Source organism: Lissotriton vulgaris, chromosome 6 (assembly GCF_964263255.1).
Source record: "Lissotriton vulgaris chromosome 6, aLisVul1.2, whole genome shotgun sequence".
Classification (NCBI taxonomy): Eukaryota; Metazoa; Chordata; class Amphibia; order Caudata; family Salamandridae; genus Lissotriton; species Lissotriton vulgaris.
The window spans coordinates 1081419729-1081445799 of record NC_141694.1 but is presented as its reverse complement, the minus strand read 5'-3'; the positions used below and the strand labels follow the sequence as shown (position 1 = coordinate 1081445799).

Genomic DNA, 26071 nt, shown 5'->3' with positions numbered 1-26071 from the left:
GCTGTTTTTAAATTGCTATTTGCTGCTCTGGATGTAACTGTAGTACTTTGGATGGATTGTTTTTATGTATTTTTATGTTTGTACTTTTATGATAAATATCTATCGAATAAAGTATTACAATCAATCAATCAAACAACAATCAATCAAAACTAAAGATGGAAAAAAGTTTCATTTGTGCCGGAAGAACAATTCAGAACTGAGAATACCAGGGAACCCCATGACCATGTCTTGCACCAAGCAATACTTGTTTACCAAACAGAAAAATGAGGAGCAACTATAGCGAATTGCTTTAAAATGCCTTATTTATTCAAAACAATTCATATTTTCTTTAAAATCTTTCATTTAAATAGCCAACATTCAAAACATTGCCCAACAATGCTTTTGACAGCTCACTTTGGCAGAGATGGGCGGTAGACCTCCTGACACGGTTTCTTTATGGTTTTATTTCAGCCTTCAAAGACTTACACAGATATCTTTACATCAGTGTATTTATTTCACAGCACATTTAATAGCTATTTTCTATGAACCTTTATGCAGAACTTAGCACGGACATGAGTAAACCATCAGAAGATTCGACATTTCACATCATTGAGAATTCCATAAATGGAATCGACAGCAGTGCAGCTTAGGTTTCAGTCCAACACAACATGTTTCATTGAGTACAATCCTGTAGTGCTAGAGTTCAAAGCGGTGTAAAAATCTTTAAAACGGTCAGTGGTCAGACCTCACATCAGTGGTCAACTTACAGATGTTTTTTTATTGTTGGGAATTTAGTATATCTGCCCACTTATTTCACTGTGTGCGGACCTGTGAAGGATTGCTCAAACACCCCTCATGTTTTCGCTTTCGATATCCTCTGAGAAAGTTCAGTGCCAGGACTGCGTCAACGAAAGAAGACAATAAGCCAGGCTCATGCTGCATTCAAGAACAATTCATTCACATTCTGTAGTGCTATCTCACTAGAGTCATGTCCTGCTGATATTTAAACAATTACTCAATTGACAGTGCCAGTGTATAAACCCGAGATCCTCACGCGTCCATGGTTGTTAGAAGTGTGTCTTAGAAGGTTTTGCTACCCCAGTGCCTGTTTTGATCCTAAATAAGCTAACATTGCCACCTAAGTAATGCGTTATTAACAAGTGGAAACGGCCCATTTCCCCCACCAGCTGCAAAAATTAATGTAGAAAATTCAAGTTAGTGCTTTACATTGTGATATTGTTCTTAAATACGAAAACTAAAAGCACTGTACCACATTTACCTCCCAGTACGCTAAAATGTTTAACATAGTATAAATTAACTTATGAACAATGTTGATTACCTGCAAAGCAACACCTTAACAGACCAAAACCAAAGATGAGGAAAAACACAATCATATCATTATTTACAAAAGTCACACTTCTAGAATTAATTTCCTCTTGCAACAGCAATGGAAAAAATATGGGTATTGATTTTTATACAACACACAGACCTCCCGTCGCACCACTTAAAATAATTTGTGCCCAAGAATTAAGGCACAAGCAGGTGCTGTGTGTAGGTACACTTTTACTCACAACAGTATCATAACTGCAAACAAAAAGGAGGTACCCACAAAATACGAAAAAAGTCCTAAATTTGTAGCTTCCGAAGAAGATTCCCTAGAACTCTCTGGCAGTAACTTTAACAGCGGATATTTGTTTATTAACCACATCCAGCACGAGCGGTAAAGTTCTTTGACTACTGTAGAGGAAATGAGAACAGTGGCTCTAGGCTCTCAAGGATGCTTTTTCCCAAGCCATAAAGGTAGGAATATCCTGTTGACATCAGATTACCCTATCAAATGATCGCCCTCTCAACAGTTTTGCAATCTTGTAAATTTTCCAGCTGTAACTTTTCATTATTGCCATAACTAAATATGACAAGGTCATCCATTCAATGTACACTCAATTAACCAATAAAAGGGTAGGGGTATGTGGGAGGTCTTTCAAGAATTAAGAGGGCACACACATAGATGAGTGTCCACTATTACTCCAAAAAGAAAAGTTCTACGATGGCAATTAATCTACTGCTGTGCCCTGGGAGACCCAGTTGTTTATTGTAATAGCCCTTTTTAACCACTTCGTAATCCTACACACTTGTTTAAATGATGTACATTTTGTTTAAACGATATGCATATGAGCTTTTCAGACTTATGGTCTATCAGAGAGATAAGTAGATAATTTCTGTATCACAGTTTACAAATGTGGCATCCACATAAGAAAAGTTGATGAGCTTAAAACATGCTTTTTGATATAGAATACTAAAAAGCAAATGTGCAAACGAATGTACCCTGTGAACCACACTGCCTCATCCAAACCTATAAGGCTTTTGTTTGGAGTAAATCACACCATTTAACAGCAAGGGCAGCTATATAAAGAAGTTACGTACCTTCACTCTTTCTGGTGAGTAGTCTAACTGCAGATTCTACACCTTTAGTATAATCTCTGGCACCTGACTGGATCCAGAATTTCAGAAGGAATTGCTCCTGAATGTGTGGACGGTGGTGGTCATACCTTGCAACAGCCCGCCCCGACAATGTGATAGCAGCACAGAACAGCATGTAGGTGTAACCCCTCTGTGCTGATGTCAGTTTTGTTTTACACTTCTCCACTGCCTCAGACACGAATCAATCATGACAAGTTGGAGGTAGTCGTGTGCTGAGCTAACTTTTTAACAGGTACCAGAGTTCACTTCACAGACCGAGGAGGATGAATGGCAGTGAGGATTCAGTAGTTGGATCGAATACCCCCTGTAAGAGCACTACTGAAGGCAAGTAAGCACAAAATACTAATCTTTAAGACAGATCCTCAAGCTGTACCTTCCCAACAGTTGGGGGATCTGAGGAAGGAACTCGCACCAAAAAGTCTTACAACACAAAAAGGCAAACTGACCATCTCTGCTGACTCAACTGTCAATAGACAGCAGCAGCTTATTGAATGTATGCATGGACGCTCATTTATCAGCCTACCAGATGTCTCACCAGCTACACTGAGGCAGCTTTGGTTCGAGTGGAATTAGCCTGTAGGCCATCAGGAGGCTCCTTCTTGGTGGGGGCATAGAATGTTTTTTATGCACATGATATTCCAGCTGCATGGAGACTGTTTCTGCCCCACCTGTCTCTCCCAAGCACAATCAACGAGCTTGAAGAGCAGACAATTTACAGAGTATTAATTTGTGTAACTTACTTAAATACTGAGATCTACCAGTGGAGCTTCTCCTCTTTCAACGGAAGCGGTAGAGGGAAAAAAAGACAACAAGGGTAAAGGACTGACCTAGTTGGAAGGATGATGCCACTTGGCAAGAAGGAAACTAGGGTACGAGGGTTCTCAGTACCAATTAACAAAGTTATGCACAGAGATTACACAGACTGCTTCAAAAGATTAGAGACAAGGCGCATAGATGTGTTTTCGTTTAAAAAGAAAAGCCAAATGTCTTGATGATGAGGAGCCTTTGAGAGCAACTGTGCAAGGACTGGAACTCCATGTACATCAGAAACGAGGACTAAGTTAAGGACCCATTAAGGCGTATTGAAGGGCCTTCTCAGACACATATGGGTCAAACCTTTTAAGGACCTCATCACAACATGTAACTTGAATAAAGAAGGTGGGTCAGACCAACATCACAAGGTTGACCCGGCTGACCTAAAATCTTTAACTGTGCCAACCACAAAGCTTGCTGGGCCAAAGACCAGACAAACAGCAGAATATCTGATAATTTGGTCAGGAGGGGATCAAGCTGAAAGTCACTACACCAGGCCTCAGACTTGGATTTAATCACGAGGCACCTAACCAAAAGAATGATATCCACAAATTCAGTGAGTCAGTTGAAACTGCTCTGTTTGTGTTGCTCAATCTTCATTAATTGAAGTGTATATTGTGGAGATCTGGGTGTATGATCTTTTTCTTTAATTGAGACAGGAGGTCCTTCCGGCAAGGCAGACAAAAAGGAGGATAAATGCTCAGGCTCAATAGGTTGGGGACCCATAATCTCCAGGCCCAATCCAAGGATTTCAAAATGATTTGGGCACCGCCTGTACCGACAGAGAAAGAAGAAATAGCAGAGAAAATTAGTACAGAAGTCCTCTGCTCTATTGCAGATGGACTCCAAGGGATCAGTATTGCAGACACTCTAATGTGCAGTAATCTGTGATTTTAGTGGTGTTGGTGGTAAAAATATCCTGCCAGGGCATACACCCCTGGTCAAAGATGCCTTGAGCCAATCCGGAATGAAGATGACATTTGTGATCTGCGTGTTGATGTCAGCTGAGATTATTTGTTTTTGTGCTTAATGACCCAGTCAGATATCTTGCTACCAGGGAGATCCAACAGCCTGGCCGTCAAATCAAAGACACCCCCCCTGTTTGTTGCATTACCATATTTTCCAGTTGTTTTGTACATCAGAACCTGCACAGACCTTCTCTTGAAGAAAGGCAGGGACAGCTGGATGGCACAAATCTCCAAGAGGTTGACAATGAGCCTTTGATTCTCTTGTGACTACATAACCCGATTGTCACTTCTCCCAGGTAACTGCCCCAACTCAAGATGCTGCATTTGTCTCTACTGTGATCTCTGGGTGGTATAGGTTACCTGATTTTGAATAGAGACCAAGACCTAGGCACCACAAACAAGTGATATGTGGATCCATGACCGACACCCAGAAACCCCTAAGGGTGACAGTGCTGGGCGATATTAATGCTAATTGACATCTGCTTCCTGAGCAGCACTGTTTGAATTTTTATTTTTGGGGGGTGGGTGGACATAATTTCTCTGGCACACTGTTTATTCTTTTAATCTGGTGTGAGTACAACTGAGAAATTTGAGAGTGAAGCTCCATTTCTGTGTCGAAGGGAACCGAGAGAAAGGTACTGATGTCAGCATAGAAGGGTAGCACCTATATGGGTTTTTGTGATTTCACCGGTGGAGTGGAGTGAGGCAGTCGGAGAGTCAACCACACTACCTGCAGCACACAGGAGTAATTGCTGTTAAAAATTCAGATCCTGTCTGGCACCCAAAATTATGCTAAAAGTGTAGAATCTGGCTAGAAGTACCCATCAGAACAAAGCAGACAGCTCATAATTCCCATTTAAACTGGACACAGCCACTCTTGTTAGAAACCATAATACTGCATAATATTCATCAGTAGCCCTATTATATTAGTAAATTAGAAGATGTACACCTGTCCATTTGATTCTTGAATTGATCAGTGCACATCCCGAAAACCAATGTTCAAATCTCATAGTCAACCAACTCAAGATAGGATTCAAGTAAAAAAATTAAACAGCCACATTCTCCCCTTTTGAAGGATATGGCCTATGTCATTGGGCACATTGTGCTATGCTCCTAAGTCCTCAATAAAAAGAATATTAGATTTGTCAACAAATGATGACCACAGAAGCAAAATCCTTCAGCACCTCTCTTGTCAAACATCCTGAAGGTTCAGTTTGCAAATAAACGGAGAACGAAAGGAGCCCAGGAATAGATGTCCATCTTGCTCATGCGCTTCGCTGATGTAGGTTGTCACCAGTCCATCGGGATCGTGAAAACTTCTTTTGTAGGATCCGCAATCACTGAGCTCCACAACCAGGCTGTACTTGGGCACCAACTTTATCATCGTATCCGGGCTCATAAGCTAATCACAAAAAAGAGTAATCATACATAGGTAAACAACTAATAATCAGAGATCTTGCCTATTCGGATCTCAACATTTTATCAGGTTGCAATTAAAAACATAAACCAAGTATCAAGAATAGCCTTATAAAGTCGACAAACCGTCTTTAAGAAAAGAACGTATATTTCAACTAGTGATTACAAAACCAAACATTGACAAAGACAGTAGTTTCTGCTTTTATAGTTAATATTAAAGCACTCTTTTAATAAGAAGATGTTCAATGGTTATCTGTGATAGATTTTAGGTGGAAAAAGAACAATGGACTGGCTCAAATTGAAGTAATCAATTTGTACCACTTTTTCAGGTTGAGCCTCTGACAGCGCTTGCTCTTCTGTGGGCTTTTGGCACACCCATCAATTGCAATGGTTGTGATCTGTGCCATTTCAAAATGCCTGCTTGCTATTGGTGCATTTGCTTAAATGCCCCATCTTGGTTTCCTTAGCTCCCTCTATCGCAATTTCAATAAAAAGATATTTTGTTTGGCCATCACACTGTTCTAGTGTGTGATGGCCTCTCCTCCCTGTAGTCACTGCAGTTTTAATGTTGTTTATACCTGGAATCGGCAACAGAAACGAAAGCGGTGATTCACGCTCTTCATACCTGAGGGCTGAAGAGTGCTTTTAGGCATTTTGTGCGTGCTGCAGGTAAGTGTGGACTGAGCACTATATGGAAATATTTTTCTTTACATCTGCCTCGAATTGCTGTTTTTAACGGAAATCGAAGGAACTGCAATACCGTCTAAACCTGTTGCGTGTTATTCCACTTCCCTGCGGTTCAGGTCTCTTTCTCACACTCACCCAATTGCAGCAAAACTTTTGTCACCCAGTATTAGCTGGGATAATTCACTGTCCTTCTTCTCTGTCTTCATATCCCTGAGCCACAGTCCTATGCAACTGTTTCTAGTTGCAGAGGATTTCACATGCTGGCTGGTTGTCTTTCCTTTGTTATTATATTGGGGGCAAAGTGGACATATACCTTGAAGCATAAACCCCTCTGAGGACTCTACTCCAATTGTAACACAACAAATACAACCTCCCTGACCCTTCCGCTGCTTTTGCCTCAGCTGAGCTGCACACCTTACAGAAAACAGAGGTGTGTATACCCTCTAACTTCATCTGCGGACAGGAAATGTATTCCACGTGAAGGGCGTCCTCGGCTCACCATGGGCTCTGAGGTTGATGCCTACACAGGGAAGGTGCAGTCCTCCATCATATGCAAGAGAACCGTTCTGCTTAGGAAAGGGTGCATGTTTGCATTGAATGCCGGTTATCCCTTACATGAACTGTGGTTTCTCCTAATTGATTTTGTCTTTCTGCAGGTTACGTACAGATGAACAGAACGACAATGTCCACTAAATGTTCTAGAATTTATACGATTGTGATTAATGAATTGTACTGTTGTGACCTTTTTGTGTTTTTCTCTGATGAAGGTGGTCATACAATCTCCCCCAGCGAATTAATCTAACTGTTATAGATAATTTCGGTAACAATATTCAATACATTTTTAATATGACGCGCCACCTATTGTGAGCTTGTATCTAGTACCCATGACTATGGTCAAATTCTCTTTCATGCGGAGTGTAGTGTATATTAGATTCTATATCCTACACTGTCAAATTAATCTAATTGCTACAAACATTCTCGGTAGCAATATTTAATAAATCTCAAACATGACGCCCAACCTATCGTGTGAACGTACCGGGTACCCATGATTATGGCCAAAATGCTTATTATACTTGTCATTAAATATAATGCTTGGAGCTACCAGTAAACATAAAGCTTTGACCTAATACTTATGATTATGGTCGCAATGGCTTTAATATTTTTCACGCGGGGTGGAAATTAATCAATTTTATATTTTACAATGTCATCGAACACAACTCTTTGAGCTACTAGTAATCCCAAAGGTGTGAATTGCGTTTTCAATTCCTCGTATACTGCAGTGGGCTTAATTTCAGCCGTTTCTAAACCGTAACGGAGTAGTCTTTCTTCCAAACTAAGCCTTGATCACCATTGGCCAAGTAAACAGCAGTCATCTAGCTGCTGCAAGCACACGCGAACGCTATCTTCCGCTTTTAAATAACAATGGTGGTTTACACTCGCTGTCACTCGAGTTGAGATGTGCGCGAGAGGGAACAGCCGCTCTTTCCGTGGTAAGTGTAATACGGCGTTTAGAATCAATGTAGGCATTTTCTGTGAACAGATGTAAGTTATGGATATAACACCAAGCATCTGACTTGTGATTTATTATAGATTAAAGCTCGGATCCGGCAGGAAATATCATCGCCACTTTTGCAGTGAGTCATGACTATACGATTAGTGTGCTCGAGCAAAGACAGTAGATAAGCTTGATATACGGTTAAGTCTCAAGGCCATTAAACTAAAAACCAACCCCCCCCCCCCCCCTGTTTTCCTTCCTAATCAGATCGCTAACCAAAACTGAAATACGCTACGGAAATGAAGGTTCGCTGATTTCAACATATGAAGTTCTGCTTTATTCTGTGACTTTTGGGTAACTATATATTTGAGTATTGCAAGTTGTTGTATTTGCTTGTTTCAGTACTTAATTAACTCATGAGGTGAATTTCACTCTTGTTAACAAGCTGATACCCTACTTTCTTTTTGATCTTTGAGAAAAAACGACAGAGATCTTATAATAATGTAGATCGCCAATAGGGCATGACGATTTGGGTTTATCCTGATGTGCCCTGGTTGTTTCGTCCTCTAGTGTATGATGATTCCCCTGTTTTTAACCCGGCTGGGTAATCGTCGATGCTTTTTCATTAAAGCACATTTTGACAAAAAGTAAATTTCGTTGGTGTGGGACTTACTTTATTACTGCCCACAACTCTGATCAAAGCCTAATTCTCTTAGGTTCACGCTCTCTCTCACATCTGGAGCCTCCTGGCCCACTACGTGTCCTAGACGGTGCCACGCGACTCGGTTTGGCTTCTTAGGTAATATGCTGCGATTGTTATAGCCTCTTTAAGTAATTGTATGCAATATTCCTCATACTGAATAGTATGCTTTTACTCATAGGTGCCCTCCTTCACCTCCCTGGCATCCTGCCCCAACTTGTCCCGATGAAGACCACGCAGTAGGGCATGAATCAGCCTACGTCTCTGGGGTCGAAACGTCGACACGCCCACTTCCATTCCTACCCACCAACAACAGATCATTTTTGGCTGTGTTAGATTGTAATGGGAGAGGAATATTTAATTGTACGAAATACTTGAATGGCAATGTAAATATGTCATTGTGGTACCTAATTCTAAATGTACATAAGACCATGTGTGATTTCTTTTGAAACTTTTCTATATTTTGCACTACCCTGATTACACTCCCTTCCCTCACCTGTCCTTCTTTCCCACGACCTTCCCTCTTTGGGCAATAAGAATAAGTTCATTACTTTGTTTGATAAATGTACATGCAACTGATATGCAATTGAGGATGTGTATTAAATAACATCTCTCAGAGTAATTTTTCCAAAAAGTTCTTTATATATCTTTTTACGTGAATTGTGATTTTGTGATCTTAACATTGTTTCAACTGGGACCCCTTTATATGTAACATAGGAAAGGGTGCAGCTTTAAAATACAAAGGTATGGTGCAGGTTAGCATGTGGGGTTCCACTGTAATGTGTCACATATATAGCACCTGAGACCAGAGCTTTATCAGTCTCGTCAGTGGCAATACAAAATATTAAAAGTGGGAATGGAAGAGGGTGTGATGACAAGAGTGACTGTTGCTGAACGCATACCACTCTGTGATGGACGAAGGCAGTCATGATGAGCGAGGGAGGTGGTGGAGGGGGCCGCAGCCCCTCCTCTTCAGTCTCCCCTGCGATACGCCTAATATCTGAGGACGCTGTACACCTTTATACTACAGCCAATGAAACCATCGTTAGATCTGTTGGCCTTTGGGCTAAATGGAAAAGTCTACTTTTTCTCATCTTACTGGTGTTCAGTCGCATCAGACATGCTGATTGTTTTCAGATAAGTGGATTGGAGCAGAGGGAGATACGTAATTTGCTCTAAATCAAACACTGCTTTACCTATGGGGACTTTGTCATCCTAATTTAGGACTCCCAGTATCGATGGTGCCAGTTTGTGTGAGTGTTGGTAATTCTGTAGCACCAACAGAGGCAGGGAGCAATTTAGAGTTGTTTGCAGTAATATGAAACACCGTAGCTGTCCGTAGAAAGGGAGAGGACGATCTGAGAAACCATGATGGGTGGGGGTTCGTTGCAGGGCCAGAGGTCCAAGAAGGGAGGATGTAGTTACCAATGGTTTTGATATGCCCTTGGTCTGTAGCAAACCTGGGAAGACCATGGATTATATTTTTCAGATTATTAAACTCTAAACTAGAAATCCTTGCAGTACTTGCTCCCAGTCTGCCGTGAGCGGACGGGATACGTTAGCTCAAACACGTCAGCATTGTATCCAGAATACTCCACGATATATATTTTATAAAATAATCCACCCACCCATTCCTATGCCCTACCATTCTTTACTTCAGGCATTTGCAGATTTGGTGGCGTGATGAACCTACTCCTTTGCTAACAAGTGCTGTGGTTTTTATTTTTCTGAACGAGTTGTTCCACTCTTATTCGAATGAATGTGTGTGCTGCAAGGGAAGTAATCATTTACTAAGAAATTTCAATTAAAAGAGTGGGGGTACCCTCTTTGCCCACCGGGAGGATGAGTCATTCAAAACCGGAATGGGTGGCAGAGTTTCTTCTCTTGACAGTGGCAGCACTTTCAACTGTCTAGCACCTTTTTTTTTTTAACCAGCAAAAGAGATTGATGTGCCCAAAATGATGCCCCCCTCCTCCCCGCAAAATGCTATCTATGGCCATTGAGATTGAAAATGCCAATAAAATGTGCACTCGTTAGGCTCCTTCACCAATACTCTAAGGCCTTTTGTCACAGAGGGGGTTCGGACAGAATAGAGGCAGGGAAGAAGGAAGGACAGGGGGTTTACATTACAGAACCTCCAGGGACGCATGCTACACACTGGAATGTAAATGTCCCACCTGCCCTTCCTGAGGCACCGCCCCCTTAATGAAAACTCCTGCAGGTGTTGAGATATGTTGTTCATTACTTTTGCAAATGGTCACAGTTGCTGACAGGGCCAGTACTAATTATTGCTGAATGACTGATTAGTATGCACTTAGATTGGCAGGTGGAACATGCCACATGCATATATTAATTTCGTAAATTAAAACTTTAATAAAGACTGTCACTCTCCACCTCATTTGAGGCATCTTTTTCTGAAAGCCTCTTTATGTGGCGAACTGCACGATTCCGTATATGAAACTGAATTTAACGGAGTGTTATTTTTATTGCCACTCTGACCAAACTCTAAGGTTTTACATCATATTTACTGTTTGCCTTACTTAGTATAAGACCATTCCCTACAGAATGCAATGCTACAAGGAATTGATGTACATTGATACTGCGTGGCCTATGTTTATTAAATTGACATTTCAAATGCACTTTTTGCAATATTTATCAGAAATGCAAATGTTCATTGTTGAGCTAGTACCATCAATAAGTTTTATAACAACAATGAAGATGTAGCAATGTAGGAATAGAATATTGGTCCAAGGTGTGTTAACGGATAGTGCAGGCGCGAAGCGGGCTCAGTCAAGAGTGGACAGACTTCAATAACTTACAGGATACTAGTAAGATTAACAAAGTACACTTGATGCTAAAAAAAAATAATCCATATGAAGCCAGCTGTATTCTTTTAACAAATGGAAGTGTGAGCCCCAAGATAGAGGGCCATTGTACTCCAGATGATCATTACTATTTTTGTCCATTGGCAAAAAAGCTAAGCGCTCACTACTGAAGGTGTAATCTGCATGTCACAGGTATCCTGTTATAATATGTATCCTATAACAACCTGGTATAGCAGGTAGGACACAGGTTGGAATCCTATCACAACTGACTCAATTGGTCATCTTTCTGAAGTCAATAGTATTGGTACTCGGCAGTTTTGTGGTAAGAACATATTTTCCTAAAGCGGAAAAGCTCAGCATGGTTTAATTGGCTATTTTTATTGTTGTTGATTGTATTAGTCTATGGCTGCATGGATACATTCTTATAAGGTCCCAAAGTCGAGATAGATTGCATTTCAAATGCTTGTTTAATGAATGCCACTTCATGTTTACACTTTAACAATCGCTGTATAAAAATGCCTCAAATTTCCGTATTTCATTTGAGTTGTGACTTATCTAACCACCTGTAATAAAGAAATGATCTAGCGGCCAAACCGTAATGAGATCAAATGTAGGTAATGAATAATAACTAGAGCTGCAGTAATGGAACTCGGCCTTTGCTTTTATTTCTCACATAATTACTTGGTGACTTGAAATACCCTTAAAATGTATGGCTCAGGGAATTACATCATATATACAATCCAGTCATTGTGTGAAAGCATAAGCGACTGGAGATCAAGGAGAAATTATGGAGGGGCAAGAGGCAGCATAATTTGTGGACTGAATGAGCTATAGGAAGTCCATTTGTCTTCAAAATTTATTGCATCAAAGAGGCTAATTAAAATGTAACAATAGTGCAAAGGCATGCCTGGAGCTTAATCAGGATCGGTTATGCGGTCAAGTGAGATTGCTGGCCCGCATCCGCTCTTAATGCCTGTTCATTTGTGTGTGTGCAAACACAATATTGTGACGGCCCAAGTGCAAAGAGAATTCTGGAAACCTAACAGAGTAAATGAGCCTAAAGATGTATATCTGACTTCAGCACCGATGGCCAAACGTACATAGCAATTTTATGGTTGCCAAGCGTGAGATTCGCAAAATTGCATGACTTCCGACCGCAAAATGGCTTTTTTAAAATTATTATTAAAAGTAGTAAATGCACTTTGTGGTTCTGTAACATGTTACACAGTCGCAAAATGGGTTTACCGGGGGCATAACGAATCAGTATATGGAAGGAGTGTGCTTAGGGTATCCCTTACAAACAGCAATTCTTTATGGTATGTATCACAGTTTGAGTTCGAAATCCAGTCGCAAACCTTGAACAGTTGCAGGCTCCTGAGTTGAGGTTGCAGTTCTTTCGAAATAAGAAAGGTGTCCCCTTGGAATGCCTTACTTTTTGCAAATGTAAATAAAAAATACATAAATAAAAGCTTGTTGGGGAGTAGGCAGTGACCCTAAAGAACACTGCCAATTCTCAAATACATTTTTGAAAATCCAAGTATACATTACCTTTTAAATACAGCCCTGTACCTTTAAGTAAAACTCACTATATTTGTTTTAAAAAAAAAAACGTTTACTTTATTTAATATGCGATCAGACAAATGGCGGTCTGCTCACGCAGAATGCCACCATCACTGTGATGGCATCCAATTGTAGTGAGTCACCATTTGCGACCTGCTTCATAAATATTAATGAGCTAGGCCGGATTGCGACCTACTGACCAAATAGTACATACGTCAGTTTGCACAATTCTTTCCCATTCACAACATCTTGTTACAAAATCTGTGACCACAATCAGGAAATTTCATATATCAGGTCCTAGTATTTATGTAAGTCTCCAGATGTACAATGCTCTGTACTTACGGGGTGAAAGCAAACAGTTGAGTAGAGTATGTGGCTTTGTAGCATACACAGGAATGGACAGGCTCAACGCACAATTTACTTACCTTCGGTAACGATATATCTGTAAGAAACAGTAGTTAGTATTAGATTCTTTACCTTAGAATATCCCCAGGCGTCAGACTGGATGCGGAAATTTTTGTGTAGCAGTACCCTTGCGCGTCGGTAGGCGTCGTGTGCGGCTCCGCGTCAGCTGGGTTGGCGTCGTTCGCGGCGGGATGACGTCGCAGAAGTACTTAGACGCCGCCCTCGCGCGCTGGCATCAGTTCTTATACATAGCTTTTCCGCGCCAGAAACCCAGAGCCATGATAAAAACCAACCCTGGTGCCATGAAACTAGGTCCCTGAAAGGGGATGACCTTAACCCTAGATATCGGTTCGCGGTCCGGGTAGAGTGGGCCCTCAGCCCAACAGGAGGCTCCTTTTTAGCCAAAGAATAGCACGCCTTGATGCACAGGACGACCCAATGAGAGATGGCTCGTTCGTGCACCGCCCAACCTTTCATAGCGCCCACGTATCCAACAAAAAGTTGGTCATCCACCCGGAACTGGCGTGTGCGATCCAGATAGAACGAGAGCGCACGTTTTGGGTCCAGACGGTGGAGCCTCTCTTCCTCTTTCGAGGGATGCGGAGGCGGAAAGAAGGTGGGCAAGGTGATGGACTGCCCGATGTGGAAGGCTGTGACTACTTTGGGCAGGAAAGAGAGTCGCATCCGCAATACAACTTTGTCCGGATGGACAGAAAGTAAAGGAGGTTTAGAGGAAAGAGCCTGGAGCTCACTCACTATCCTGGCAGAGGTGATGGCAACCAGGAATGCAGTCTTGAGAGTAAGGAGACGAAGAGAACAGTTATGAAGTGGCTCGAAAGGAGCGCACATCAGATAGGTCCTAACATAGTTCAAGTCCCACTGAGGCATCACGAAAGGAACAGGAGGAAACATATGAGTGATGCCTTTCAAAAACCTATTTACAACAGGGGACTTGAACAAAGAGGGCTGATCAGGGAGCCTTAAGAAGGAGGAAATGGCAGAAAGGTAGCCCTTTAGAGTGCCCAGAGCAGAGCCCTGCTGGGCAAGAGAAAGAAGAAAGAGGAGAACCTCTGAAAGAGGGGCAGAAAAGGGATCCACAGCCTTTGCTGTGCACCGTGCCACAAACTTGTCCCACCTGCAGCCGTATACCAATTTTGTGGAGGGACGCCTGGCTGCCAGAATCACATTACAGACTTCAGGAGGCAAGTCAAATGGCCTCAACTGCCGCCGCTCAATCTCCACGCATGTAAGTGGAGACTGGACAGGTTCGGGTGGAGGAACGTCCCCTGCTGCTGCGACAGCAGGTCCTCCTGAAGAGGCAGATGAATCGGGGGATCGACAGACATGCTGAGTAGCTCGGGATACCAGAATCTTCGTGCCCAGTCCGTAGCCACAAGGATGACTTGGGCTGGTCGCGCTTGATCTTCTTCAGCACTCTGGGCAGTAGTGGTATAGGCGAAAGAGGCGTACAACAGACCGCAGCTCCACTCGCGACGAAAAGCGTCTCCGAGCGAGTGCCGCCTCGGAAATTCCAACGCGCAGAACTGATGACATTGCGCGTTCTCTTCTGTGGCGAATAGATCTAACCAAGGCTCTCCCCACTGCTGAAAGAGGCCTTTTTGCCACATCCGAGTTCAGACGCCATTCGTGATCCATCATGCACCGACGGCTGAGTTTGTCCGCCCTGGCATTCACGGAACCTGCCAGGTGTTGAACCACCAGGGTCACGTCCTGATGTTCCAGCCACTACCAGAGGCGCAGAGCCTCCTGGCATAGGGTCCACGACCCCACCCCCGCCCTGTTTGTTGCAGTACCACATGGCGGTGGTGTTGTCCGTGAACACCTGCACTACACTCCCCCGGACAGAGGGGAGGAATGCCTTCAGTGCAAGCCGGTTCGTCACAACTACGTGCTCCGGTTGGGGTAGGGAGAGGGATCTGCTGCTGACCCAATCGCGGTCCGTGAGCCACAACTGCAACTGTCTTGCAGTGCCCTCCGAGATCAAGACATGGTCGGACAAGTTGCCCTGATGCTGGGCCCTCTGAAACTTCAGGTCCCACTGCAGACCCCGCATCCGCCACCTGGCGTAATGCACCAGAAGGATACAGGAGGCCCCAGAAGCCGCAGCGTCAACCTGACCGAGACTCCGGATAACAGCTGAAAGATCGGAATCAGAGCCTGATTATCCCGAACCCGCTGTTCGGGAGGATAAACCCGAAACTGCGCCTAGTCTAGAACCGCTCCGATGAAGAGGAGCTTCTGAGAGGGACACAGGTGCGACTTCGGCACATTGATGCAGAACCCCAGCAGGTGCAGGAGGTCGGCCATAGTCTGGAGGTGGCTGACGACTGTCTGGGGCGAGCCCCCCTTCAACAACCAGTCGTCAAGTTAGGTGAAGACTGAAACCCCCAACCTGCGCAGATCAATCAATCAATCAATCATTACATTTCTAAAGCGCGCTACATACCCGTGAGGGTTTCAAGGCACTAGGGGGGGGGGTCGCTACTGATCGAAGAGCCAGGTCTTGAGGAGTCTTCTGAAGGCCAGAAGGTCCTGAGTCTGTCGTAGGTTGGTTGGGAGAGTGTTCCAGGTCTTGGCCGCGAGGTAGGAGAAGGATCTTCTGCCGGCAGTGGTTTTCCGGATACGAGGGACTGAGGCGAGGGCGAGGTTGGCTGTGCGGAGGCTTCGGGAGGGGGTGTGGAAGCTGAGTCAGTTGTTGAGGTAGGTAGGTCCGGTGTTGTGAAGTGCTTTGTGTGCGTGGATGAGGAGCTTGAATGTGATCCTCTTGTTGACGGGGAGCCAGTGCAGGCCTCTCAGGTGGGGTGTGATGTGGCTGCGGCGGGGAACGTCGAGGATTAGTCGAGCTGAGGCGTTCTGGACTCGTTGTAGTCGTCTCAGGAGCTTGTTTGTTGTTCCTGAGCTGCTTCCACCGCCATCACTTTCGTGAACACCCGTGGGGCGCTGGTAAGGCCGAAGGGGAGCACGGTAAACTGAAAGTGCCCGTGGCCTACCGTGAACCGCAGGTAGCGCCGGTGGGCCGGCAGGACGGGGATGTGGAAATAGGCGTCCTGCAAGTCCAACGCTACCATCCAGTCTCCTGGGTCTAGGGCAGCTAAGACCTGAGCCAAAGTCAGCATCTTAAACTTCTCCTTCCGGAGGAAGCCGCTGACGTTCCGCAGGTCCAAGATAGGGCGTACGCCCCCTTTGCCCTTCTTGGGTACCTCTTGGATTCCCGATCGGGGGGAGCCGTCGGGAATGCGGTCTGGGAGTAAAAGGCCTGTATGACCAGGCTCTCAGGAGTGGGGTAAGTGGACAGGAAGCAAGGGTCGCCCAGAGCCGGGCGGTGGCGTCTGGCCACATTCCTATCTACAGGAGAACCTGTAGCGGGCCTGGACCAGGTGCGCAAAAGAACGTCAGATAAGGCCCCATTAAACAGCAACAGAGGCTCCGAAGAGCTTGCTTGCAGTTTTAGGACCTCAGTGAGGAGGTTAGTCCTCACGGGCGCGACGGGGAATTCAAGGGATAAGGCCCTGGCCGCCTGCGTCAACACCGCGCTATAGGTAGCCCCCTCCTCCGAAGCCACGGTAGGAGGGGAGACAAAACCCTAGCTCACCTACCCAGTCCTGATAAGGCTGGCACTCACGTGCCAGAGGGTCCTCAGACACCTACCGACGCGCAAGGCTACTGCTACGCAAAAGTTTCTGGATCCAGTCTGACGCCTGGGGATATTCTAAGGTAAGGAATCTAATACTAACCTGTTTCTTTCAGATAACCACATTCAACTTCCCATCCCTAAACCTGCCCCCATAATTATCGTTTCACCTCAAAAAGAAAACCCGCTGGCTTTGTCAATGCTAGTTTGGCAAGGGATGTCAATTCTGCAGGAGCTCAAACGAGGCCATGAATCGTCCTAGAAAATGCATTTTAAAATACAGGCATAACAGTCAGAATAATCAGACGCACTTCTTTTGTCGTTAAAAACACACTTACATTTGTAAAGGGATCAGAACAAGGAAGGAGAGACTATACAAAGACACAGGAAAAGGATTTAAATATGGCAAATTTCGAAGCACGTTTTCATGTAGGAAGTGTTTATTGCAAAAACATATTTATATTCCTAGGATGGGATTTGATCAATGGCTAGTGGGATATACAGTTACACAAATTCATAAAACAGAAGCATGACATACGAATAAGCTGCGATATATTTACACAAAATTTGAAGGAAAAAATAAAAACGTGTGTTAAGTTGCCTTGATGCAACTAGTGCTTCTACACAAAGTTGCTCATCTTGTGGAACTGCAAAATGAGAGGTGAACTTTTAAATAATATTAATAAAGGCACGGAAGAAACAGCGGGGAAATACATAAATGAATGGAAGCATTGATGCAGTGTAAAGGAACGTTTGAGAGACGAAAAGGATAAAGCTGCCTTCAAGATCACTCTGTTACTCCTAGGCTATAGTCTATCTCCGACTTCCAAAATGGAGGTAACATCCCACTGAGTGGGGGTACCCGGAATTGCTTCTCAATTATATTTGAAGGCATTGAGCAGGAAGGATTGCACAGAGAAGTGGCAGCCCTGACCTGTGTAGAAGCGCCCCCTCTCTAGTTGTGTCTTTAAAAGGAACCTATCCGTGTGATGCTTTTGACCCATAGCGAGAGGCAGGATGCCTGTAACAGGAGCAATGGATTTATGGTCAAGGCAACTCTATTCCCTGCGCTGCGTAGCATGATTTAGGTTGGCTGTCTTCTTCCCTGGTTGTAAGTATACTTTGTTTTTACTGCTTAGCCAATCAATCTTGTTTGAGGTGGAACAATTTGCTGGCCACTGCTTACCCAGCAGCTATTACATGATTATAATCATACTCGCGCTATTTAGATCAACAAAGGTGTGCTCATCATTTCCATATCATGCCATACATTGTGCTGAAAAGTAGGAACAGAGACGAGCTGAGAAGGCAAGAAATTATTTTTGCTGAGTTATTCACTTAGAGCTACAGAAATTGGCTCGATAGACCTCTAGTTCTAAAAGGGTCTAGAAAGGCTTCAATGGAAGTACTTTGAAGATGAATCAGCATAGATTGTATTAATAAAAGTAATAATAAAGTAAAATGTCCATGGCTTAGAATCGCAATAAAATAAAAACAATTATAAGCCTATAAATCTTAGATTAGCATATTTACTTATTGTCTATTTAAAATAGTAGAACAAGAGTTTAAACGAAATACTAAATGCCAAGACAGAGGTGAACAGTGTGAAGTAAAAGTTATTGTTCACCTTTTGATATGTTAATAGAAAAACGTACTTCCCTTCGGTAATGCCTTACCTGGTAGAGAGTAAGTCTGAGCGGTGAACTCCGCTCGAGGAGTTTTCCGCACTCCGCTTTACGCAGAGCTTGCAGCCTTCCGAAAAACTCCGCTTCGCGTAGCGGGGCAGAGTTTTTTTCCTTGCTCGCGTTAGTCCACGTCAAGTGGGCAGGCGCGAGCGAGGAAAATCCACCTTCCGGCGAGATTTTTCCTCGCACGTGATCGTCAATATCAAGTTGGCCAGCGCAAGCGTGGAAAATCAACCTCTTAGCAAGATTTCTCAACGCGGGCGGTCAGATTTCTCAATGAAAGTGGTCTTGTATGCTGACCACCCAGGATATAGCGGCATAGATTAGCAAATTTAGCGGCACAAACATGGAAATTTAACGGCACAAATATTGAAATTTAGCGACATTTTCGCTGCACTTTATTTTACTCCTAATCATTCATTTTCAGCATTAAAACAATAGAAACTGATTTAGCAGAGTATTCCACTTTGAAATAGGCCCTAATGTGAAGTCATTTCCTTTGATGTCCCTTCCACTACCTCTAGCATTTTAGTGAATTGACGCCCATGCTCTAGTTGGCCATGTTACCTCCTCACCTTCTATGTCCAATGTGCCTGTATTTAAAATTTATTTTGATGCATTGAGACAACCCATACTTTCATATATTTAAAGCAACTTCTGAATTAGAAAGGTTTATTCTGTCCTACACGGAGAGACGGGCAGCTAAGCTTAGGTTTGCCTTACTGGATGTGGCCGAAATGGGATTACTGAAATGACAGTAAAACCCTATATCTTGTTTTTAATACAAAAAAAACAGCCGTCTTTTGGCTCGGGTTGGCGGATTTCCCACGCCCCATGCTGGCAGACTTACTCCCTCTGACAAGTCAGCTGTTGAAAATTCACCTTATGAAGGATTAACCAGCAGTGCACAGGAGGGTTGTCTACCAAAGTTGCAGCATCCGCCATTGGAAGAAGTACTTTGGTGGGTTTCGGCCTTAATGTTTTATCACCAAAATGGCTCCTCCCATGGGGGGTGCAGATACTCTGTTGGGTAACATCCAACGCTGAGGAGATTCCACCAGTAACATAGCATGAGTATTTGTAAAGCAAACGTTCACCCAAAGGCATCTTGACGCTGATTAACAGATGTTTATTTTTACCCAACTCTGTGGTTTAATTTTATTGACCTCAGAAAGATGAAAGGCTGAGTGGACCCACCAGGATTTCAACCTGAGATTATGAGGACTCGGCTTAACCATGGCCACTGGGAAGGTCACACGAAGTGGAAATACAAGGTATGCACCACATATCAGGCTGGATTTGGCAAAGATTTGGGCCGCCATGACTACCTGAAAGTGCCCCAGTAATAGAGGTAGTTGAGTGTAATGGAATCTTTCAAGACTAATGTTGAGAGGGGGTGGTAAGACCCTTCTCTTATTTCCCTAAACAGTTTACATAACAGTGGGACTAATAATGGCTTATTGTTTTTATACTTTTTCAAAGGATGTCCGTCAACCTCTGAGGTTTTTCTGCATGATAGGTCATCTACCCCCTTCACTATCTCCTTTTTTGTTGTGTCCTGATCTAGAGAGCGCGTCTGTTCTGGGGTGAGTTTCGGTACATGAAGTGTGGCCAGAAAGTTCTCTTCCTCTAGAGAGGTGTGTTGGCACACCGCAGTATATTGAGCTTCATAATAGGGTTTAAACATGTTAATAACATCAAGGGGTCTGTAAATACTAATCCCTGCATAGTCTTTATCAGTGAAATAAAAAGCTACATCTCGTGCTATCTCAATTGCATAGCCAATAGACATCACACTTTCTTCCCTTACTCAATATCACCTTACTAAAGTTTGAATAGTGTTCTTTTGCCTTAGATGTGAGCAATTGGTTAAAGTCATATTTTGCCTTCAGTAAGCTACAAATTTGTTACCTGGAAGGTGTACACGTGTAAGTTTAGGATAGTGGCTACACTTGTTTTCCCAAGTCATTCTGGTATTTTGCCTCTCTCTTATAATGAGCAGACTCCTGTATTATTTCTGCCCAAATACAGACCTTATCTGCCACCCCCAACACTTGAGTGGAGGATAATGTGTTCTTGTTCTCCCCTACATAGATATGGAGCATTGAGTGTAACTGCAGTTTGTCCTGTAGCAGTCTGTAATGAAATGAAATGAAATTTTATTTGTAGAGCGCATGGCTGCCCGAAAGTGTCCCAGCGCTTGCTTAGGGAACCCGTCCTGGTATTCCCCTGCGAGATAACCCATTACTGGGCATCCCCAAGGTGAAAGCCAGGCATCCCGCTGCGAGGGGCCGTTGTGGAGATTAAGCAAGCTATTGCCCAGAGTTACAGAGTGGGACTCCATGATTGGAATAGGCACTGAGGCGAGAATTGTCAGGTCCGGGGAAATTTGAGCCCAAGACCCGCCGAGGCGGGGAATTGAACCCTGGTCCGGGCCAGACCTCTGCAACAGGGTCTCCCGCTCCAACCACTTGAGCCACACTTCTCCACATATTAAGTCTTGATTGTTCCGTAGGGGGTTTCACTAAGTCTAAGTCGAGCCAGATTTGGATAATATTCTGATCTTAAATGCTGTTTGGCATTAGGAGTGTGTTAGTTACTCAGCCCAGTAGGAAGTCGAGGTCAGAAAGTAGTCTGTATGGGAACATGTGAAATATACAGAGAAATGTTTATTTCCGGTCCTTTGGGCTTAAAAAAATCGCTAGGTATTGCAGGGAGAAATATATGTCTGGTGGTTGGTTTACAGTTCTCTATCAACATGATTTTGGTTCGATGAGAGATCAGATTGTCAGAGGTTTTCAGTGTCCTCCAATAAGTATTTTTGATTGTGGCTGCTTAAGTAAATGTGTGCTGACAAGCCATAATCTGCAAATGAGTCCACACTCCCCACCTCCTTCATTTTCGCGGTCACTTATGTAAAAATCGCGGTATTTTTACAAAAGTGCAGATTTCGCCGCAAACAGTGAAATCCTGGAGGGTCTGTGTATGCTCGCGACTGCTCGTGTTGAGAAATCGTCCGTTCGCTTTGAGAAAGGTGCCGCTCGAGTAACAATCTACTTGAGCAGCAGAAAGGACGCAGTGCCACTTGCACTGTGCCGTTCACGATGATTGCACAGTGCAGACAAGCACCTGGCACTGAAAATCACGCGAACTGCATTTATTTAACACTCCGTTAAACCGGCGGAAGAGCATTCTCCTACATCTAAGCCAAGACCTGGAACAAGCTCCCGGTCAACATTAGATGCTCCCCAACCCTTTATACGTTCAGGAAGGACCTCAAGACCTGGCTTTTCGACCAATGCTTTGAGACCCTGACGGGTGAGTAGTGGGCTCTATAAACCACTGATTCATTGACTGATTCCACTGCTCGCGGAGCTCTGCGTAACGGGTCAGTGTTTTCTGCACTTCGCAGAGTTCCGCATACCCGAACTCCGCCCACGCTGAGTAGAGAGACTGTCTAGCTGCACATTGTTTACCTTAGAATTACCCCCAGGCATCAGACTGGATCTATCAATTTTGTGTGAGCAGTACTCCTGCACGACCGTAGGTGGCATTGATTGAGTGACATGTGCAGTGCCCAAATAGGTAAAAGACACACAATTGATAGACGGAATGCAGAACAAATCAAAACATTCACCCGAGTCAAGAGATCTGGGTTACATCCATCATTCTTTTGCCCAAATAGGTGCCACCCCAGTGCGCAGACGTCTGTTTCTTATTTGCAACTTTCCACACCAGGAACATGAAGTCACGAAGAACACGGACCACTGGTGTGGAGCACTAGGGCACGGAAAGTCCTGTCGCAAGAAAACCTTTCGCAGAGAGGGAAGGATTAGTGGGTCGGTAAGAAATGAGCAGCTGGATAGAATCTCTAAAACGTAAGAAGTTACCGAAGGTAAGTAACGTGTTCATCTGGTAGAGACTTCTAGCCGCAGATTCCTTTCCTTAGAATAGATACCCAAGCAATACCTCCCGAAGGCGGGTCTGCTAAACAAATTTCAAACCAAAAAGTCCTCAGGCCGAAAGGGCAAGATGCTCATCCCTACGGACCAGACTGTCCAGGCAGTAGTGTTTAGTGAACGTGTGCAGAAATGCCAATGTTGCTGCCAGGGCCGGACTGGCCGCAGCGGGCACCGGGCAATCCCCCGGTGAGCTGCACGGGTGGGGGTTGGTTTTGGGCCCCTAGGTGCCGTTTTTGTTACAGGGCCGTTTGCAATATCGGCCCTGTAACAAAATCGTCCAAAAACCGGCCCTGGCAAAGAGCTCGGCCGTACCCCCAACATCCGGGTGGGAGGGGCGGCGGAGCACTTTGTCAGAGCCGGTGTTGGTTCCCAGTCCGGCCCCGGTTGCTGCCTGGCAGATGTTAAGGACTGGAACCCCAAGTGCTAATCCAGTAGTCGCAGCTTTGGCGGAATGATCATGCAAACACTGAGGGGGTGTTGCTTCTTGGCCAATGCATAACAGATTTTAATGCAGAACACAATCCATGAGCAGATGGTCCGCTTCTGCACAGCCTTTCCCTTCTTCGCTTAGACAAATCCCACGAAGAGTTGGCAGAGCACAGGGAACTTCTTTGTGTGGTCAAGGTAGAACAGCAAACACTCTTTGTGGGTCCAATCAGTGATGTCGCTAATCCTCTTTAGAGCGATGTGGTGGAGAATAAAAAGTAGGCTGGGTGATGGACTGGCCTACAAAAAAGGGAGCAACGACTTTTAGCAGAAAGTACACTAGTTCGAAGAACCAGCTTGTCTGGGTAGATATGCAAGTAGCTCACTGACACTCCTAGCAGATGTTATTGCCACAAAGAAGGCCGTCTTGATGGGAAGGGCCTGAGAGGACAATCGTTCAAGGGGTCAAAAGGAACACACATCAGAAACATCAGGAATATATTAAGGTCCCACTGAGGCATGATACAGGGAGGAAACAGATGGTGCAAACCTTTTAAGAACCTATGTACAATAGGGGATTTGAAAAGGGATGGCTTGTCAGGCAACCACGGAAAAGCTGAAATTGCAAAGAGGTAGGCCTTTAAGGTGCCCAGAGCAGAGCCCTGCTGGGCAAGGGAAAGAATAAATAGAGGAACCTGAGAAAGGTGAGCATAAAGGGGGTCAACATGTTTTTCTGCACACCACACCATGCCACAAACCTGCGCCAATGGCAGATGTATACCATTTCGGTGGATAGACACTTGGCTGCTAGAATAAAATCACAAACTTTGGGTGGAAGGTCGAAAGCTGTAAGCTCTTGCACCTCAAACTCCACGCAAGAAGGTGAAGCATTGACATGTTCAGGTGGAGAATCCTCCCCTGCTGCTGTGATTGAAGATCCCCCCGAAGGGGAATCCTGATTGAAGTACTGATTACGATGCTCAACAGCTCGGGATACCAAACTTTACGAGTCCAATCTGGAGCCACAAGGATGACTTAGGCCAATCGTTCCTGATCTTTTTGAGAACTTTGGGCAGGAGCGGTTTGGGCGGAAAGGCCCACAAAAGGCCTGAGCTCCACTCAAGATGAAAGGCATCTCCAACCGAGAGCCACCTTGGAAACTCAAGCATGCAGAACTGCTGACACTGCATATCCTTGGCGGTGACAAACACATCGAACCAAGACTCTCTCTTCACTGTTGAAAGAGACCTAGCACCACCTCCGGATGGAAACACATTTTTAATCCGTTAGGGATTTTGGGCTGGGTTAGTCTGCTCTGGTGTTCAGAGACCCTGCCAGGAATTGAACCACCAGGGAAATGCCCTGATGTTCCATCCATGAACAGAAGCGCAGGGCCTCTTGACAAACCATCCATGACCCCACCCCACCCTGTTTGTTGCAGTACTACATGGCGGTATTGGTGTCCGCAAACACCATCACTAGCGTTCCCTTGATGGAGACTAGAAAGGCTTTAATTAAATCACTGGAGCTCTAGAAGATTGATGTGGAGTCCGGATTCTGCTGGAGACCAGGAGGTATCCGATTTCTACCTCTCCCAGATGGCTGCCCAATCCCAGCAATCACAAATCTGTCACCATTGTCAGTTTCGGTAGGGAAAGGGGCTGCCACTGATGGAATCGCAGTTCATTAATAACTACTACAGACTTGGACTATTTTGAAGAAATTTACCCTGATGCTGCACCCACTGGAATTTTAGGTCCCACTGCACATCCCGCATATGCCAGTGGGAATGTGTCACAAGCAGGATGCAGGAGGCCATGAGGCCCAGCTGCCTCAGAGTCAGTCTCACTAAAATACAGGATAAGGCTGAAACATCGGCATCGGACATTGAATATCCTGGACTCCCCATTCAGAAGGATAAGTCGGAAACTGCACCTTGTCCAGAACAGCTCTGATGAACGGGAGTGTCTGAGAGGAAGTCAGGTGTGACTTCAGCACATTGATACTGAACTCCAGCAAATATAGAGGGCCGCAGGAGTCTGGAGACGACTGCCTGGGGCGAGCCTGCCATCAACAGCCAGTTGTTTAGAAAGGGGAAGACTGGCATCCCAGTTCCCCGCAAAGGAGAACGGCGAACTGAAAATGCTTGTGGCCCACGTTGAAGCACAGTTAATGCCTGTAGGCTGGGAATGTGGAAATGTGAGTCCTGCAAGTCCAACACTACCCTCCAGTCTTCAGTGCAGACAGGACTTTAGCGCTTGTGAGCATTTTGAACTTTTCCTTGAGGAAGAAAGTGAAGGGGAGGGGGGCGCTAGTCTAGGATAAGACAAAGACCTCTGTCTATCTTGGGGACCAGGAAGTAGCAGGAACAGCAGCAACAACCTACTTCTGGCATCGACACCCTCTCTATGGCTCCTACTGGCCAAGAAAAACTTAACTTCCTGGTGGAATAAGGAGAGATGGTCCTCCATCAGCTTGTCTCATACAGGTGGCATAGGTGGAAGGGCAGGAAGAAGCTTCTCTGGACAATCAGAAAAACTCATCTGACCCATGTGATAGACCTCCAGTAGGGCAGGTGATTTATTTATTTATTTTATTTTGCGGTTTTTGTAGTGCGCATCACTCATCCCAAGGGATATCACGGCGCTAAGAGCCAGGAAAGCTGCTGAGGTGAATACTGAAACTTACGGCTTGGGAAAGAGATACGTTTTAAGATTCCTTTTGAACTGAAGATAGTTGGTGGTATGTCTTAGGTCAGAAGGGAGCTCGTTCCACCTTTTGGCTGCCAGGTGGGAAAAGGAACGTCCACCTGTTCTGACCTTATAAATACGTTTAGGCTTCGCTAAAACAGATTGGCATGATCGCAGGTTTCTGTTGGGTCTGTAGAATTCGATGGCTTCTCTTTCAGCCAACTGGGGGTCCATAATGGTAAGAGGGTAAACTATAAGGGGTGGGAGGGCGCAGCTGCTGGGGGAGGGGTGGCGGGGTGCACTGGCCCAACCTTTAGCTGCCTGACC

General features: G+C 44.6%; 1 protein-coding gene across 2 annotated transcripts in view; it reads right to left on the bottom strand.

The window, feature by feature from the left end:
* Positions 1-284: 284 nt before the first annotated feature.
* APMAP (adipocyte plasma membrane associated protein) overlaps positions 285-26071 on the bottom strand; it is a 484771-nt gene continuing 458984 nt past the window's right edge. Inside the window, exons 9-10 of one of the 2 annotated variants that reach the window (XR_015296645.1) lie at positions 830-5643; positions 285-700 (exon numbers count right to left, since the gene is read on the bottom strand). Coding sequence is in view for 1 of the 2 variants with exons in the window: in XM_086927147.1 (XP_086783273.1) it covers positions 5434-5643 (210 nt within the window). In the remaining variant the exon portion in view is untranslated. Of the gene's footprint in view, positions 5644-26071 lie in introns of both variants that reach the window. The other variant, XM_086927147.1, reaches the window with a different exon arrangement.